At 37.8% G+C, this 20,635-nt stretch overlaps 1 protein-coding gene across 1 annotated transcript; it reads left to right on the top strand.

The window, feature by feature from the left end:
* Nucleotides 1-1,784: 1,784 nt before the first annotated feature.
* Nucleotides 1,785-3,879, top strand: LOC113640972 (erythroblast NAD(P)(+)--arginine ADP-ribosyltransferase-like). Its single transcript, XM_027143530.2, has 3 exons — nucleotides 1,785-2,192; nucleotides 2,772-2,859; nucleotides 2,942-3,879. The coding sequence occupies exons 2-3, from the start codon at nucleotides 2,779-2,781 to the stop codon at nucleotides 3,662-3,664; spliced, it is 804 nt and encodes a 267-aa protein (XP_026999331.2). The 5' UTR covers nucleotides 1,785-2,192; nucleotides 2,772-2,778; the 3' UTR covers nucleotides 3,665-3,879.
* Nucleotides 3,880-20,635: the final 16,756 nt, after the last annotated feature.

Below are 20,635 nucleotides of genomic sequence, written 5' to 3'. Positions count from 1 at the left end.
TTTCAGTAAAATTAAGAGCTCAGGTTCTTCACACCATAATAGCCAGTAACACTATGCGTGTATTAAATAAATAAAAGAAAGAAAAGATAAGCTTGAACATGAAACTGCTCTTTCCTCAGACTTGTCCATCACCCATAAAAAGAGAAAAAAAGTGTTATTGAGTATATTGAATATACCTGTTGAGTTTTGTGTCTTGGTTCGGTTTATTTAAACATATATGAACACCGCAATTGTGCTCAGATCTGCACTGAATCAATAAGGCTTAGACGACCTGAACAATGTACTGAACGAGGATTGTTTTCCAAAAGAAACAGCTTTAAATTATGGATTTATGGTGTGTCAATATCTTTTCTGATTTATTCTCTGATCTGCAGCAGTGCCAAGCCTTCATCGTCACAGAATCAATGGTGAATGAAACCCTGACCCTCCCATGTAACTGCTCAGGAAATTGTCCAGTGGTTCGGTTCAGTATCAATGCTGTACAAACTCGCACACAAACACCAACAAACGCACACCCTCAAATTCACACCCACATATGTAAGTGCTTTTTTCAGTTTTCACACCACCTAAAAGATGAGACAACATTTTGACAATATCTTTTCTGCTCAAATGTAAAGCTTCAATAGTAAATCTTACAACTTTGGAAATCAAAATTTATGAAATGTTTCTTTTTATCAGCTCAAAGATTGTAAGTCAAACTGACATAAAAACAAAGAGTCAGTGTAAGTTTGTGGATGTGACATTTAAACATATGCTAGTGAGCAGAATATATAATTATTTTATGTATTATGAGTTCTAGGTGTTTTCTTACTGATAAATCCCTCTAGGATTTTAGAGTTTTGTTTTCTTACTGTTAAACTGTTAAAGCTTTACATTAAGGTTAAAAATCTACTATGGGTCAAAGAGTGCTTGAGTGAGTGATTGAGTAGATTGTGTAGTTCTATTGTATTAAATATTCAGTGCAAATTATGTTGGTTCGAACACAGTTTCAAACTGCAACAAAAACGTAGCAATATTAAATAACAACCACATTTTAATTCAAGTAAAATATACTTTCTCACACTAGAAGCACCAGATATAAACTGTATCTACAGTCCAATACAAGCTCTGAAAATTTTCCCATTTGAACCAATTTATAAGTAAATATATCTGAGTGCTGTTTTATTAACAAATAACACAAATGTCTGATTTTGCAGCCGTTTTTTTTTTTTTTTTTTTAAATTTGCAGAGTGTAGTGTTTAGTGCTATTTTGTGTCCTCTAAAAAAAATTAGCAAGTGGTTACACACACACACACACACACACACACACTCTCTCTCTCTCTCTCTCTGTGCACTCTAACATTTTTTCTTATTAAGTGTCTTTCACATTTTTGAATTTCTTAAACATTTTTGCAGACGTGGCATTGAACATACTGTAGAAAATATACAGTATCAATGCTGTATATTTAAATGCATTAATCTGCGATAGTCTATGTTTTTTTACTACTCAATGCATTCAGGATTTCACAAAATTACTGGCCACAAAATTATTGATTTTGCTTTTTCATTTCAAAATTTGTGTGCTTTTTAAATGGAAAACTACTTGAATTGAAGAAAATATCCTTTACAAACTTGGCAAATGGATTCACTCACACACTCTCTCACACACACAGACACAGACACAAACACACACACACACACACAAATGCTATAACGTTCTTCTCTAGTTTCTTACAGAACCACATATACACATGTTCATCATATCCTACATTGTGACCCTGCCAGTTCCTAAATTATTATATTGGTAGATGGCTCAGAAATTGGGGTTATGGCTGTGCTTTGGGAGGAAGATGGCCCCTTTGGCTTTTTCCTCCCTCATGGTGACCCCAAGAAGAGCAAAACTACAACATCTGTGATTGGACAATTTTGCCAGTATTGAAGAAAACAATATTCAGTTAAAACTATTTGCATTTATTTGTATTATTTACCTTAATCCAATTGAAATAATTCAGGTTTGTAAATCATCACTTTTGTCTTTCTGTCTTTCTTTCAAAAATGCACACCTTGTATTTTTGGGGAGAAAACAACTCCATTTATGGTCATTAAAAAAGGAAGTAGTTGAGTATAAATAGTGATGAGTTGAAGGTCTGACACACTGTTGGTTTGAGCACCTCCTCGTTATATATTTAAGAAGCCTTGAGCTCATCAGATCTGTGAGTATTATGTTTGTACTGGAAATGTTATATTACTTCTGTCACAGTTTGTTTAGATATAATTATATTATCTGATCTTCAAGCATACTGTACATTTACTTAAGACATAATACTGTATTATTTATGATATTATGAGAACATTATTCACTATGCTACTGGAATAATTCAAGCAAGAAAATGTGTTATAAAACCATGTGAGGTTGTTTCTGAAGTTTTCAATATTTTTCATGTTGATATGATGCATTGTGTTATCAGAAAGAAAGGCAGAAATCTTTTTTTCTCCAGGCAGTTGATTTGCGTGCGCATTGGGGCATTGTTCATACCAAACTTTCACACAATGGTTTTCACAACTCAGATGCAAACACAAACCTAATCGCTATTCAGACTGTAGTGGAGATGTTGCAAGAGGTTTGGAGTTTATGTAAAGAACAGAGACATGACTCCTTTTTTCTGTGTGAGAAAGACTAGGACTACTCAATAATCTCCACAATGACAAATTCAGTTGATGCCTCACTCATTAGTAGAATAGTCATTTGTATACAATTTGTATATATTCTCTATATAGGCTTTTTATTTTAGATTAACAATGAGGCAAGCTGTTTTCATCCTCACCACCACTGCCATCATCATCATCATCATCAACACTGGAGCAGTTTTGTCCAAACTGGTGGGTTTCTCTTTCTGAACTGAGTAGACATTTTCTTATCAGTAATTTTCTTATAATGTTTTTCCCTCCTCTAATTTTATAGGAAAAAAACCCTGCTTATAAACTGGACATGGCAGCGGATTCTGTTGATGACCAATTTATAGGCTGCGCTGAAGAAACATACAAACTGATAAAAGACAAGGTCCTAGATGAAGAGTTAAATAAAAATAAAGACTTTAAAAATATTTGGAATAAATACTTAAACATTGAGGATGACTTTATAAGAATAATAAAGGTCTACACCAGTTCAGTGGAAGAAGAACTTTATTCAAAATTCAATGATGCTGTCAGTTCAGGAAAAAACGAATACCCTCAAACATTCAAATACACAGCCTTTCATTTCTTGCTAACACGTGCCGTACAAATTCATAAAGTGCCGAGCTGTTTTAATGTTTTCCGTAGAACCGCTGTTAGTTTTGAGGCAAAGATTAATGATGTAATTCGATTTGGCAGGTTTGCATCGACTTCATTTAGGAAGGACTTGGATTTTTTTGGCAATAAATCCTGTTTTGAGATTAACACATGCTTTGGTGCAGACATATCCACCATTTCTGTGCTACCTGATGAGGAAGAGGTGCTAGTCCCACCTTATGAAATGTTTACTATCACAAAAATTACACTTAAAACAAACCACATGAACTGCGAAGTCCTTTACACTCTAAAGAGTGCAGGAAATTTTAGCTGTATGAACTGCGAGCTGCTTAAACACCCCCCCACCACCACCATATTACTCCCCACATTACCCCAACATAGAAACATGGAGTAGTGTTAATGTCAATGGGTTAATGTTTTTATAGCACAACCAATAACATGACTGGATAATTTAAGACCATGATGCTATGTGTTCTAAGCATGTATTAATGTCAATGATATGCATTATTTGTTATTACATTATAAAATTGCTCAATAATAATGACAGCATTGTAATTTAAACCATTTTGTCTGAGCTTTTGTTTTAATGGAATCTAGCAGCGCTTTTCAGCAAGACACCAACTTACTGTCTGAATGCTTTTCAAATTAAAAGACATCTGGACCATATGGTGTGTCTAAGAAAATGGTCATTTTTTAAGTGTTTTATTATAGTCCCAAGAAATCTACTTACTTACTTACAAACAAACAAATAAATAAATTTATGCCACATTTCGTTCCACCAGAAAACAAAAATTCAGACTACTCTGTACATAACTATGAGTTAAGCAATGAAAAGGTTCTGACTCCTGTATGGTGGGGTCACTATTCTGGACCACCTAAACCATCAGAAAACACAGAAAGCTGATGTATAAGCAAGGAAATGTGGGGTTTACAGAAAAACAGCAGGGAACACAATGTCTTTAACTATCTATGAGGCTCATACAATAATCACGAGGGATCAGTGAAGTGACTTTTTGTTGTTGGCTTTGTAGAAGCCAACATTCTGATTTCTGTTATAAGCTTAATATTATGTTGTCTTTGTAGAAGCCAAGATTCTGATTTCCTTTATAAGATTATTATTATTATTATAATTCTTCTTCTTATTATTATTATCATTATCATTATTATTATTATTATTATGTTGGCTTTGTAGAAGCCAACATTCTGATTTCCGTTATAAGCTTATTATTATTATTATTATTATTATTATTATTATTATTATTATTAGACAAAAATTTATTTAAAAAAATGCGGCCTAGGGCGTTCGAGCCACATGCACCAAATTCGGATATGTTGTAGACCCTGGTCTGTAGTTTGTTGCTTCTATTTTTCTAAGAGATCGGAATTCCGGCATTCCCGGTACGGAAGCTCAAAGTGGCCTTTTTTCCCATAGACTTCCATTATAAACTTTTGAGGTTTATAACTCGGCAAGTTTTCGAGTGATTTACACGGAACTCGAATAGGTTTTTTAGGACCTTACTCCAGACGAAGTTTTTATTTCGGACTTCCGACGGAATTTTCGATTTTCCGGTAGTCGATGATCGAACATCCCATAGATTTGAATGGGGAATTCCGAAAATTCCTCTAAGCTCTCACACACACAGCATGCGCAGAGCTCAGGCACGGCTTCTCTCTCTGTGATCCACGCAGTATAATAATAAGTAGAATCCCATAATGACTGCAGTATTGACATGAAATGTCCAAACCCTCAGTAGCCACTTTTTGCCAAAAGTATTGGCACCCCATCGGATATTCTGGTGACGTCACGGGATGTCACGTGCAGCCCCTCCCCAAAAACAAGCAAAATTAAAAATTTGCACAACATGGACATGTGACATATCAAAACACTCAGCACAATGAGGGGAACTGCCCCACGGGTATTCTGGTCACGTCACGTGACGCCACGTGAGGTCACGTGTAGCCCCGCCCCCAAAACAAGCGAAATCAAAAATTTGAACAAAATGGACATGTGACATATCAAAACACTCAGCACAATGAGGGGAACTGCCCCACGGGTATTATGGTCACATCACGTGACGTCACGGGATGTCACGTGCAGCCCCGCCCCAAAAACAAGCAAAATTAAAAATTTGTACAACATGGACATGTGACATATCAAAACACTCAGCACATTGAGGGGAACTGCCCCACAGGTATTCTGGTCACGTCACGTGACGTCACGTGATGTCACATGTAGCCCCACCCCAAAATCAAGCAAAATAAAAAATTTGCACAACATGGACATGTAACATATCAAAACACTCAGCACAACGAGGGGAACTGCCCCACGGGTATTCTGGTCACGTCACGTGACGCCACGTGAGGTCACGTGTAGCCCCGCCCCCAAAACAAACAAAATCAAAAATTTGCACAACATGGACATGTGACATATCAAAACACTCAGCACAATGAGGGGAACTGCCCCACGGGTATTCTGGTCACGTCACGTGACGTCACGTGTCGCCCCGCCCCCAAAACAAGCTAAATTAAAAATTTGCACAACATAAACATGTGACATATCAAAACACTCAGCACAATGAGGGGAACTGCCCCACGGGTATTCTGGTCACGTCACGTGACGTCACGTGTAGCCACGCCCCCAAAACAAGTGAAATCAAAAATTTGCACAACATGGACATGTGACATATCAAAACACTCAGCACATTGAGGGGAACTGCCCCATGGGTATTCGGATCACGTCACATGCTCATGGCCGATCACCTCCAAAAGTATTGGCACCCTAGTGGTCCAGTAGCTTTCACAATCTTTCTGTCCACTCGCCTCCAAAATGCACCGGCCTTTGCGAATACTTGCACCGTCAAAGCCAACATCAAAGTTTGTCGCGACGAACTTTACAAATCTAGTTATTATTATTATTATTATTATTATGTTGCTTTGTAGAAGCCAACATTCTGATTTCCGTTATAAGCTTATTATTATTATTATTATTATTATTATTATTATTATTATTATTATTATGTTGGTTTTGTACAAGCCAAGATTCTGATTTCTGTTATAAGCTTATTATTATTATTATTATTATTATTATTATTATTATTATTATTATTATTATTATGTTGGCTTTGTAGAAGGTTCTTTAGTACCTTACTCCGGACCAAATTTTTATTTCGGAATTCCGATGGATTTTTCGGTTTTCCCGTAGTCAACGGTCGAACATCCCATAGACTTGAATAGGGAATTCCGAAAAGTCCTCTAAGCTCTCACACACACAATACATCCAACATTAGGAAATGCATGTACTGTTCTATGCAGTATAATAAGTAGAATCCCATAATGACTGCAGTATTTACATGAAATGTCCAAACCCTCAGTAGCCACTTTTTGCCAAATGTATTGGCACCCCACCGGGTATTCTGGTGACGTCACTCAACACCACGTGTATTCTGGTATTCTGGGTATTCTGGTCACGTCACGTGATGTCACGTGAAAATTTTAAATTTCCACAACAGGGACATGTGCTTTATCAAAACACTCAGCACAATGAGGCGAACTGCCCCACGGGTATTCTGGTCACGTCACGTGATGTCACGTGTAGCCCCTCCCCCAAAACAAGCGAAATCAAAAATTTGCACAACATGGACATGTGACATATCAAAACACTCAGCACAATGAGGGGAAATACCTCACGGGTATTCGGATCACGTCACATGCTCATGTCCGCTCACCTCCAAAGGTATTGGCACCCTAGCGGTCCAGTAGCTTTCACAATCTTTGTCCACTCGCCTCCAAAATGCACCCGCCTTTGCGAATTCTTGCACCGTCAAAGCCAACATCAAAGTTTGTCGTGACGAACTTTACCAATCTAGTATTTATTATTATTATTATTATTAGACAAAAATTTATTATCCGGTGACTTTAAGACCCAGGGGTCAAACTCAGAGTGAAGATTCCCTATAGGTATATTCCCCATATGATGCATACGGCCCACTGTAGACAGGGAAAGATGATAATACCAGTGTTGTAATGTAACGAAGTACAAATACTTCGTTGCTGTACTTAAGTAGAAATGTCACGTATCTGTACTTTACTTCGCTATTTAAATTTGTCAACTTTCACTTTTACTCCACTACATTTCCTAGATAAAATGTATACTTTTACTCCACTATATTTCCACTATGCATCTTCGTTACTCGTTACTACAAAATAAAATCAGAAGAAATGTGTGCGACTGTAATAAGGGAGGTTTGGCGAATCACTGCTCCTAGATTGCATTACGCACGTCCGCGCGCGCTACGGAGATGTACAGGCACGCGCAGCGTGCACGCGTGGTCAGAGCTGGAGTCGTTTATTCGGCTGAAAGCCGCAAACACGGCAATCAAAAGCAGTGAAATTTCACTATTCTTATTACCAGAGTTTTAGCACAAACAAAATATTAATGCAAACAATCCATTCAATACTAAATAAAAATAACATTTATTGATTTGGTCTTTGTCTTGTGAATATTTGTTTATTAATGACTGCATTCACTGGACACACTGTTTGTAGAGAATGCACACATACATGAACTGATTTGATTCAAGACTGTCATCATTACATCATGCATAAAATTTTGGTGTCCACTTTTACCATTTAATAATACCATAACTTTTGGCTTACTATGTAGTCATATAATATATAATATAAAACTCTTCTTGTTGTAAATTCTCACTGGGGGATAAAACCCCTAAAGATGAAACCCTAGAACCGCCCCTGCTCTAATGCCTACTGAAAATCACTGAAATTTTACTTATTACTTTTACTTCAAATACTTAAGTACATTAAATATCAGAAAATGACTTTTGATACTTAAGTACAGTAAATATCAGATACTTTAAGACTTTTACTTGAGTAATATTCTAAAAGGTGACTTTCACTTCTACCAAAGTCTTTTTCTAGTATGATACTTGTACTTTTACTCAAGTATTGCTTTCTAGTACTTTATACAACACTGGATAATACATGTGCAAAGGGGCTCATATTCTCTTAACAGTGGCACAAAAGGAGAATTCAAAAGCTTTTCTTAAATCTACTAATTAATATCATGAAAGAGAGACAAATATTGGGTACATGCAGGAGAATTATGTGTGAAACGTACTGTTTAAGAAGTTATACATCTTAATAGACTAATTCAATAAAAAGCATAACAGATAATGTTGATAAAGATCAAAGTGTATTGTGTTGACATTGACAGACATATTATTCATTTCAAGCATGTTTTGCTGTTAACGCACACACACACACACACACACACACACACAACACTGTGTTATCAATGATAACACAGCGTTACATATTATAACTGATTCCCTCTCTCTCGAACAAACAAAACAGCTATACAAATTTTTGAAGAAGGGATCAACTGTATTACTTCACACAATGCACAAAGAGGTTTTAAAAAAACCCTCTATTGATTAAGTTCTTTTAGTACGCAAACAAAATATGCAAAATCCATGTTTAATCAATGACTCAATTCTTCAGAGATTTCAATTTAGACCATACATGTGTCACCAATAGTTGAATAGACCTTCTCAAATTACATCAGTACAAACAATGACCAAGCAAAAATTAACCACAAAACAAACAAACAAACAAACAACAACAAACAGAACAGAATGGGGCATAGAAGCCTTTATTATTGCCACATACAGTGGACGTTTTTTGAACAAAACGTTAAAGGAATGGATATGAAAAAGAAGACGTTTTAAAGAGTAAATCTGTAAGTGATTGCTTTGGGTCCATAGTTTGTAAACAATCCAGACTCTTCATCTACTATATGGATGTATTGCTACTCTTGTTCTCTTACTCCTTATAACGCAAGAGAAGGTAAATGCCTGGTATGCTAATGTTTTGTTTTGGGGCTAATGAGAAGCTTGGCTACCTCAATACTGCTTGCAGCTAGATTTTAGATGTTTTCTTTTTAAAATAATGACATCGTATTAATAGTTTATCTTTAGCATCTTTAATTAGAATAACTAATGCATAGTATAAAATGATACACTCTTAATGCATTTACCTTACGTGTGGAGAACAAAAACTAAACTAAACAAAAAACCTCTTTGAGCGATGAAGTAGAGTGCCATCGTTCAGCCTCAACTTGGTCAAATAAGTTCGGGCTTCAGTCATAAAACCTAACGTGTCTTCCCAGTTGTGGAAACCTAGTGGAGCCTTAAAGCCTCCCGCACGTGGGTTTTTGCTGTTCATAATGTCGAACAATCTGTCAATTGTGACACACACAACTTTGATGCCAAGAAGTGCCTCCAAGGTGTGTAGAAGCAAAATCCTTTTTGTGTCTGGTTTAAGTGAGCTTATGAAGTAAAAGGCAATGGGCATTTCTCAGTGACCTTCTAATCCAACTACCATGAACACTAGGGCTTCACTTGCCATGCTGGTCTCATATATGCCACTGGCGAGATCCACAAAACCAATCATTGTCTGTTTGTGTGAATCATACTGCACTTGTCTCCTTATAGACATGCCATCCAAAACAAGACACACTCGACCATACCTAACAGGGTCTTTGTTTTTCCATCTCTGTAGCATGTCTAACAGCGCTGTGTTTAACCCAGACTTAGCATCCACAGTCTACAACCATCTGTTACAGGTAAAGCAATAAACAGAACACATACTGACATCAGTTTCATCCATTTCTGACAAATGTGAAGTTGTAGAAATTATATTTACTTTAGAAGAGTGTGAGGATGTGGGAGTGGTATCTTCATTTGTTCCCTCAAGTAAGTGTAGACATTAGGTCCATGCAAATGCAGTGTTAAAGCAAATTCCCTTTGAGCAGGAGTGAAGGCATGGCCATGCTTGGACAGTTCAACTGGAAGGTCTGGAAGGTTCAGGGAAATAATAGTTTAATAACAAAAAAATTGTAGTTTCACAGAGACATATTTCAGATTGATTTAGAGACTTGATCATATGCATTTGAGAGGGAGAATCGAGTCAGCCAACCAGAGTAGAAATTCAGTTTTTGTTCCAGTTCCTCCGTCAGCATCTTGTTATTTTTTAAATCCTCCAACAAGGAGCCCACTGTCTTCTTTTTTCTTCTTTCCCTGTCCTTTGCATTTCTCTAGTCCAGTTGTAACTTCTTCATGTTCTCCTGAGACACAACCAACTTCTCTTTTGCTTTAACTGGGTCAAAGGCATATGTATGATCCTGAAAAATATTCACAAACTCAGTAACTTTAAATCATGTACAGTACAGACCTTCTCATTCAAAGAGTTTTCTTTATTTTCATGACTATGAAAATTGTAGATTCACACTGAAGGCATCAAAACTATCAATTAACACGTGTGGAATTATATACGTACATAACAAAAACGTGTGAAACAACTGAAAATATGTCATATTCTAGGTTCTTCAAAGTAGCCACCTTTTGCTTTGATTACTGCTTTGCACACTCTTGCCATTCTCTTGATGAGCTTCAAGAGGTAGTTACCTGAAAGGGTCTTCCAACAGTCTTGAAGGAGTTCCCAGAGATGCTTAGCACTTGCTGGCCCTCTTTGCCTTCACTCTGTGGTCCAGCTCACCCCAAACCATTTCAATTGGGTTCAGGTCCGGTGACTGTGGAGGCCAGGTCATCTGGTGCAGCACTCCATCACTCTCCTTCATGGTCAAATAGCCCTTACACAGCCTGGAGGTGTGTTTGGGGTCATTGTCCTGTTGAAAAGGTGGTGTCCAAACTTTTGGTCTGTACTGTATCCTAACTTCTTAAAATGTCACTGTTACATCCACCAAGCCTCCAAAGGTGTTTAAATCATTTCACTTACTAAGACTGACTGATCAAAAAGGTCTGATCTTACAAACCCCCTGACAGGAGTGTTGGACAATTTGTGTGGAGATTATTCAGTTGCTTTGTTTGACGTTCTGCTTAACCTGGATGAACTAGGGTACACATAATAAATTACAAAATGTTGTGTTAAAAAATTGCTGTGACAAACTTTTGAAAGATGGATGGGGTCGCTTCTTGCGACAGCTGCACAATTAGGTGCAATCTTTTGGCTTGAAGCCCTCTCTCCTGAGTGCTATTGTCCATGACTGACGTCTATTTATCACTTGGGAATCTACAAAAAGATTCAGATTCTGATTATTTTATTTAATGCCATGTCAGCAATCAAAGCTATTTTGATGGCAAATATTAAATTACAAAAACACAAATATCATATAAAAACAAATTTAAACAGCAAGTCATATACATTTTTTTAAATTAACATACGATAAAAAAAAATCCAAACCCTTTTCAGGCATAATGTCATTAAATATGTCCTTAAGTGAAGTAACTTGATAAAAGAACATTATTCTTGTGACAATCTAATAAAATATGTTTGACAGATAAGGGAATCTTACAAAACATACATAAAGTTGGGTCTTCACCTTTAAGCAAAAAAAGCATGGGACAATTTTTAATGTCCTTATTAAGAGCTTCGGAATCTACAAATATTGTTGGTTTTCCTAACTGTCAAAGACTAATGGGTAACTAGCATGGATTATCTGCAGTCGTTAACCAAGGACTGAAACAAACCAACGTAACCAGAAATATAATTTCCTAACATTCAATATCATAAAACACATTCAACCAATCGCAGCACAACCAATCGCAGCACAGAAGTCCGGCATCTTGAATGAATTTGAAGTACAAGACCCCTGTACAAAGATGGCGGCGGTTCTGACGCCTTTTTGGACCCCAAGGCGACATCTATGGTAGATATCTATGCTTTGTGTTGAGTGATTTTAGAAATTAAAGATTATGATACAGTGCCCCCTGTTGAACACTTTAACTTAGTGACAAGATAAAATAATAATAATAATAATAATAATAATAATAATAATAATAATGAAAACCAACAAATCAAATACACAAATTAAACAATTAACAGAATATAATAAAAGAGTTCACTAATAAAATATACAAACAAAACAAACAACATAAGAGACAAATATATTCTTAGTGCTGACTAAAAGTTAATGACCAGATTGGAAAATTAAAGGTTTTTACTCTACAAATTAATTTTTACTCTACAATTCAGCATGATTTGTTTTTTATTATTTTAAGTTCAGAGTTTGTTTAGGAAAACACATTTACAAAATGAGTAACATTTAAATTCTCTAAATAATTCTTAATAAACAATGTTTATACGACCCCTGCTGGCCACACTGATTTATTTATTTATTTATTTATTATTATTTTTTAACACTCAGAACTGAATAAATCTATTTCTATTATTTTAATTTGATAGATAGAGGACATTTTTTATTTTGGATTATCTGCTTTAACTTTAACTCTGGATATTCAAAGATTTTGGTTGTTACAGTTTTATAAACATCATATGTATAATTTTTAAATTACATTTATGGCACTTTGCAGACACCCTTATCCAGAGTGACTTTCTTTTTTTTTTATTTCAATTTATACAACTGATCCCTTTTATTTAAGCTCTAGTTAATCTAAGCCATTTTCACCTTTAATTCTTTTATATTTCTGTTTATTAGCTCAAAGATTCCAGGTCAAACTGAACCAGTAATTTTGTGCACCTGTAGCATGTCTGGGATGGACACCTTCACCCACAAGTGAGGCACTTTTAATCTGTTAATAGAGAGAAATCACCATATCAAACAGGTTAGCAGCTCCTCCCACTCTGGTACACACAGAATTGTTTATAGGGAGGACCGCAGACTGCATTCGTCCACCAGCCTCGTGCAGTGAGACTCAAGCAAACAAATAAAGAAAAATACATTTGAATAAAGAAATAATAATAATAGTAATAATAATAGTAATAATAGTAATAATAATAATAGTTACAGCATATAGATTTCCTGTTCATTTTTTATACTAAACAATATGCTCCCAAATAATATTTGCATTGAAATAAACATATCTAACCATTTTACACTTGCATCACATGGAAATATGCATCCTACTTTAAATGAAACCAGTGTATATACATATATATATTACATACAAAATTAAATAATGTACTCAGTATATCATACATAGTCATGTGCAAGCCGCACAATGTGCATCACACTCAGCACAAATAATCAAAAAATAAATTCTCTGTTATAATAATATCTTAGAATATCCAAGTCTACTAAAGGCGGTAGAGAGTTTTCGTATTTAGCTCCCAAACTTTGGAATAGTCTTCCTGATAGTGTTCGGTGCTTAGACACACTTTCCCAGATTAAATGTAGATTAAACTTGCATGAAGGGTCTTGCTCAGGGGCCCATCAGTGGCAGCTTGGTGGACCTGGAGTTTGAACCCATGACCTATTTAAACATACTGTATATTGGCTAAGAAAATATATCAATGTTGTACCTCTTTACATATTAATTTGTGTGAGTCTATGTTTGTTTTTTACTGGTGGCTGTCTAATGTATTTATTTGTTGCACTGTGATAATAAATAATGCTTCTGTTTACACATCTTTGACATACACACACACCCTCTAATTCAAACCCACAAACTTACACATATGTAAGTGTTTTTTTCAGTTTTCACACCTTCTAAAAAATTAGACAAAATTTTGACAACATCTTTTCCGATCAAATATAAATCTTCAATAGTAAAACTTTGGAAATCCAAATTTCTTTTTATCAGCTCAAAGATTGTAAGTGAAACTGACAAAAACAAAGATCAATGTAAGTTTCTGGATGGGACATTTAAACATATGCTAGTGAGCAGTGGGACAAAAAAGTATTTTGTCAGCCAGCAATTGTGCAAGTTCTCCCACTTAAAAAGATGCAAGAGGTCTTGTGGGAATTTTTAATAAAATAATGCAAATTATACCACGGACTAGGGGAAAGGTGAGAGTGGGAGAAGAAGCATACATCAAGAGTCAAATGCTATACTGTGCACAGGCCAGTAGAAGCGAGCAGGTCCTAGGCATAGGCCATTAAAGGTAGAAAATAATTAACCACCCCTATAGGCTAAGAACACACAGAACCTAATATAGAGATTAAACGTAAGACACGTTGAATATAATGCTGCAGAATACATTTAATAGGACTAGGATAAAATAAAAGCGGCCCTGAATGACGCTTCACATGTTAATTCCATGCGGTGAAGGCATTGAAGAAGGTGATAGCGTTAGTGCAGCATCAGAAGTCTGTCGCACAGTAACTCCTAATCAACCAATTGTGCAGCTGTTGTCAGAGAACCCATCTTATGATTTAACAGAGACCAGACTAGAGGGCAATAAGCTACACTTCATAAGTTACAGATTAATTAGATCCCACAATCAATATAGACTAGTGATATGATATGTTGCAAGCACCATTGAATCAGAAGAAGAATAAAATAGCAGATTAACCCATTACAAAGTAAAGTAGAGGAAAAACATCCGCAGACTCCATAAGAAACAACCAGAGATACTAGCACCTCTTAATGGATACTAGAGCACATTGCGCTCCAGGTGGGAAAATATCAAAATCATAGACACTCCCACCCAGTGGCCCTAAGGTAACACCCCACAATAAAAAACGTAGGTTTGGACCTGGACCTACACTCAACATAGAATAATCCAAAGTATTGCTGAAAGTTCCCTAAGTATGACTACATGGTGGTACACCCTCCTAGCACTATACCCAAGCTTCTTGAGATTTGAGGAAGAATAAGGGACCAGGTTCCCCCAAGACTATTGACGGTGACGCCTGACAGCCCACTAGTGTTACTACTCCTTACCAATCCAGGTCGTGACCTAATAATCACTCAATATTACGTTGAAGGCCGACGTGTTAGAAGATTCAGTACTTTGCAGGTGGCTATATAGTGGTAGTTAATGAGTTTTATGACTGTCTGTATTGTAGAAATAGTGAAACACCGGAAGAGACTAGTATCTAAAGGACGAGCAGAGTAAAGCCCCCGTGAGAGTAATTCTCACATGGTACTGTTGGCTCCCTCTGGTGGCTGAGGGTCTCGTGTTAGACAAGCTAAATAGTTAATGGCACCAGGAGATATACTTATAGAGAGTAAAGGCATAAGAACACACTTTTGGGATGAATGAACGTTTAAAGATAAGTGTGGGGTTGAAAGGTGGCAGTCGCAAGAATTAATTGCTGGTAAGTTGTGGTATCTGACAAAGTGGAATAACTTGTTGAATTTACAGGTTGAGTTTCCCAAAATTGATTGGATGCAAACACTCAAAAAACTCCTAAGCCCAATATTACGGAGACTGGTGGAAGATCCCAGTGCTACTAAGGCCACCATCTCTTTGTTTGATTTCCTAAAGGATCCAGACAGTGAAGAAGACGAGCCTGTGATAGATTTAAATCAAGCTTGACCTATCCAAAACAACTACTGCTCAGGACTTACGGCAATAGTTACTGTAGAGTTAAGAAGTGTGAATTGGGAGAGAGGATTGGCAGTATCTGCATTGGTAGATAAGATAAACACATTATCAGAAGGATACTGGAGGAAAAAACAGTCAGGCCGGCAATAACTGTCAAGCAGATAAACGTACATTTGGTTTGGTCAAGAAACAACCAAAACTTAGGAGAAAGAAGCAGTACCCACAGGGCGTGACAAGGGTGTGTCATGGGAAAAGTAATAAAAACAAGCCAGCCAACACCGGCAGAAGTGGTGATAGCTAAACACAAAACAGAGGAGAAATACATTAAAAAATGTATGATGAAATGGCATGACAGGACGCAGGGAGTGTTGCAATGGCCTAAGGAAGGGGCATTTAGGCTAAGAAGGTGTGAAGAAGTGAAAGAAATGTTGCGACATTGGAAAGTAGGGAAAGAAGAAGACAAGAGGAAAGAGGATAAAGAGGCTAGAAATACTTAGCTGGTTTGAAGAAGAAGGCAAGGAAATAGAGAGAAGAGAAAAAGCGATACAGAAAGAAGAAGAGGAAGAAAAGAGGAAAACGGGTGCAGCGAGGAAAAAACCCCACACTATGCGACACATCATGGACTGCAGACACACAGAAAACTGTATCCAAATGTAACACAAATGGTGGTACAGGAAAACGATGGGAAATGGACGAAAATTGAAGGAACAATAACTGGAAGAGTGAAGCTGTGCGGAGAAGAAGACGGAGTGGAATCAGCAAGTCATCTGGACAGTATAACAGATCGAGATGCACTCATAACAGCTAAAAGAAAGTTGCAGCTGAAGAGCCAAGAGAAGAAAGCAACAATTATTTGAAAGAAATAGGTCTCTCCACCAGCACACCCTCGGCACCAGAGGAAAGCGAAATGGAAGAAGAATGTCAATCTAACAACCCCAGAAATGGAGAAAACTCCACAGAACAAGGACAGTGGAGAGAACTATCAGAAGAAGAAGACACCAGAATCAGGACAACACCAGATAACAGTGGTGAAAGAAATACAAGTGGACTTGTTGAAAGAAGAGTGAAGGGAACACTGTAGCATTGAGAAGAAAAGAAGATCAATAGCTGCATGAAGAACTGGTAAAGTCACTCAACCGACTGGAACAAAAGTTGAAGCGTACTGAGGAAATTGATGCATATGCTAAAAGGACACTGGAGAGAAGTACTGCAGAAATGGAAGAAATAATGTGGCAAATAGAAGACGTAATTCAACAAGAAGACGACAACCTAGCCGAACTGGAAAAGAAAGAAAATCACAGGCGCTGGGAGAGTAACTGGCCCAGTAATGGACGCAGGAAAGGTCAATGAGAGAAGTCAGAGAGTATACAACTGAGAAAGTCAGGAAGAATGGTAACGGCTCCACGAAGATTTGGGACAGAAGAAGACCTACCAGCGACTGTGATGGAAGAACCGGAAGTGAGTCAGTGCCCCTTAATAGCCAAAGGAGGAGAAGTGCGATATGTACCCTGGTCATTCATGGATATGACTGGGTTAGCAAACCAACTCCCAGACGTATGCCAAAAGTATGAGGGCAAAAGTGGATAACAAAGTTTGAAGAAAAAATGACTGGCCACCTGCTGGCAATCGGAGATATCAAGGCCATACTGGCCCAAGTGATAGAGAAAAGTAAGGCGACTGTCAGAAGCAGGACTGAAGAACGCGATGGACTCAGAAATAGACGACGACCTAGCCTTTGGAGCCTACAGAAATCGCGTGTGGGATGCAATACGTGACATGTACCCCACCAAGATGGACCCGGGTAAATTAGAAGCCACAACAATGGGCGAAGAAGAAAATGCATTAAAGTTCATCCAGAACTTCCAAACCAAATGGCTAGAAGAGACGGGTACAACCTGGAACCTGAATGAGACAAACCAAGTTTTGTTCAAAATAATGCTAAAAAGATGCATGCCAACAGCAGTACAAGAAGCATTAGAAAATGTGGTCGGCCTGAATACCCTACCCTGGGAAACATTCCAAGCTCATCTCGTACATCACATAGAACAACACAGGAAAAAGAAGAGACAAGCTAAAGGTACAACTGAAGCACTAATGACATACAAAACTCAACTGGGAGAGCTCACCAAAGCCAGAAGAGAAAAAGAAAAGACAGGAAAGGTACAAGCTTCACTGCAAGCCCCAACGATTAAAGCAGCAGTATTGGTACCTGCTACATCAAATGTAACCCCGATGACACCGACCCAAGCACCCCAAGTAACGACACAAACATATGTGCAACAGCCTATACTGCCTCCAGCACAAATACCCACAAATACACAAATACAAAGCACATAAGACCAACTCTTGACGTAGGCCCAAGAACTATGGAAACGGGGCCCCTTGGTTGGAAAATAATGGGAATTTAGATGGCCTAGTGCGTGGGCAAAATATTGACCCAATGTATGGGCAAAACATTCCAGTTTGGAAATAATGGTAATTTCTAAGCGGGCGAAACTGTGTACATGAGCGGTATTATGATTGGATAATGAGGGGGGTATGGCAAAAAGGGGGGGATGTCAGAGCTGTGTATAAGCTTACTGTAATCAGCAGTGCTTCGGTGCAAGTATCATCTACTGGACAAACTTGTATCCCTGGTACAAGCTGTCTATACGACTGTCAATAAACCTACCTCAACTGAATCCAGTCTTCGTGAGTTTGGCTGATCATTTCTTCTTTGAATTTTAACCTGGAATTATAGGAGCTAGCCTGGGCCAATGTAGGTTTCTCCTACAGCCTGTAATTTTCATCATAGGTACACTTCAACTATGAGAGACAGAATGGGGGAAAGAATCCAGGAAATCACATTGTAGGATTTTTAATGAATTAATTGGTAAACTCCTCGGTAAAATAAGTATTTGGTCACCTACAAAAAAGCAAGATTTCTGGCTCTCACAGACCTGTAACTTCTAAAGTGCAAAGGCTCCTCTGTCCTCCACTCGTTAGATGTATGGCACCTGTTTGAACTTGTTATCAGTATAAAAGACACCTGTCCACAACCTCAAACAGTCAGACTCCAAAGTCCACTATGGCCAGGACCAAAGAGCTTTCAAAGGACACCAGAAACAAAATTGTAGACCTGCACCAGGCTGGGAAGACTAAATCTGCAATAGGTAAGCAGCTTGGTGTGAAGAAATCAACTGTGGGAGCAATTATTAGAAAATGGAAGATATACAAGACCACTGATAATCTCCCTCGATCTGGGGCTTCATGCAAGATTTCACCCTGTGGGGTCAAAATGATGACAAGAATGGTGAGCAAAAATCCCAGAACTACACGGGGGGCAGCAACAGATGGCCTGCAGAGAGCTAAGACCAAAGTAACAAAGGCTACCATCAGTAACACACTACGCCGCCAGGGTCTCAAATCCTGCAGTGCCAGACGTGTCACCCTGCTTAAGCCAGTACATGTCCGGGCCTTTCTGAAGTTTGCTAAAGAGCATTTGGATGATCCAGAAGAGGATTGGGAGAATGTCATATGGTCAGATGAAACCAAAGTAGAACTTTTTGATTAAAAACTGAACTTGTTGTGTTTGGAGGAGAAAGAATGCTGAGTTGCATCCAAAGAACACCATACCTACTGTGAAGCATGGGGGTGGAAATATCTGAATGAATGAAAATGAATCAATGAATTCTTAATAAACAATGTTTATACAACCCCTGCTGGCCACACTGATTTATTTATTTATTTTTATTTTTTAGCACTCAGAACTGACTAAATCTATTTCTATTGTTTTAATGTAGAGAGATAGAGGACATTCATTTACGTTGGTTTATCTGCTTTAACTTTAACTCTGGATATTCAGAGATCTTGGTTGTTGCACTTTTATAAACATCATATGTATAATTTTTAAATTACATTTATGGCACTTAGCAGACACCCGTATCCAGAGTGACTTACATTTTTTTTTTTTTCAATTTATGCAGCTGAGCATTAAGGGTCTTTCTCAGGAGCCCATCAGTGGCAGCTTGGTGGACCCATGACCTTCTGATCAATAGTCCAACACCTTAACCTCTGAGCTACCACATCCCTAAATTACTTTAAACACACCTAATCCCTGTTTTGATCCTTCTTTTTAGTTAATCTTGGCTATTTTCACCTTATAATTATATTTCTGTTAACTCAGATTCAAGGTCAAACTGGAAGGAATCGGCCATTTTTGTCCACACAGGCTGCTCAGATACTTGTTCAGTCTCTTGTCATTTCTAGACTGGATTACTGCAAAAATCACACAAGATCTTGAGACACATGATGCAAAAGTAAAGCATAGGGCTGACATAGGGATATTACACTTACCATAATGTTATAGAGCTCCTCAGCCAGGCTTTTGACAACTTGCCAAATAGGAAAGAGACTTCTAGTTAAGTTACTTGTGGCCAAATTAATTTTACACTTTATAATTTAACATTTTTATTAACAACATAGTCTTCGAGATGGTGGGTACAGTCAACCACCTGCAAAAGTCGGGTAAACATGCAAATAAAGAGCTTTACCACATAAATTTGCTCAACAAATGATTGGAACCCCTTGCTGCTATATGTGTGTTCACTACAGATCCCTTCCCCACAGATCCCTGAGAGTGTACCGTGGTTCAGCAGGGGCCCAGTCCTACTCCAACCCAGAAGCAAGACTTAACGGAGTTGGTGGATCAATATGCAGATTCTCCAGGCCTAGCCCACATCATCCACCACAAGATCAAGACATCCACTAAGGTGGTGGTAAAGCAGCGGACATACCGGTTCCCCGAAGCCTGCCATCAGGCCCTGGAATCAGAGGTAGACTGAATGTTAGAGGAAGACATCATCAAGCAGTCTGCCAGCCACAGGTCAAGCCCCACCGTGATTGTGCCTAAGCCCGACGGAAGCCTGCACCTATGTAATGACTTCCAAAGGCTAACCAAAAAGCAGATACATGCCTTTTTAGGGCGGGCTGGATACTAAATATGATTTGTGCCTAACTTCTCTTCTATAGTTTACCCCATCTCAGACCTCTCAAAAAA

Source organism: Tachysurus fulvidraco, chromosome 8, assembly GCF_022655615.1.
Source record: "Tachysurus fulvidraco isolate hzauxx_2018 chromosome 8, HZAU_PFXX_2.0, whole genome shotgun sequence".
Taxonomy (NCBI): domain Eukaryota; kingdom Metazoa; phylum Chordata; class Actinopteri; order Siluriformes; family Bagridae; genus Tachysurus; species Tachysurus fulvidraco.
The sequence above is the reverse complement of the archived record's forward strand: the minus strand, read 5'-3'. Positions and strand labels throughout refer to the sequence as shown.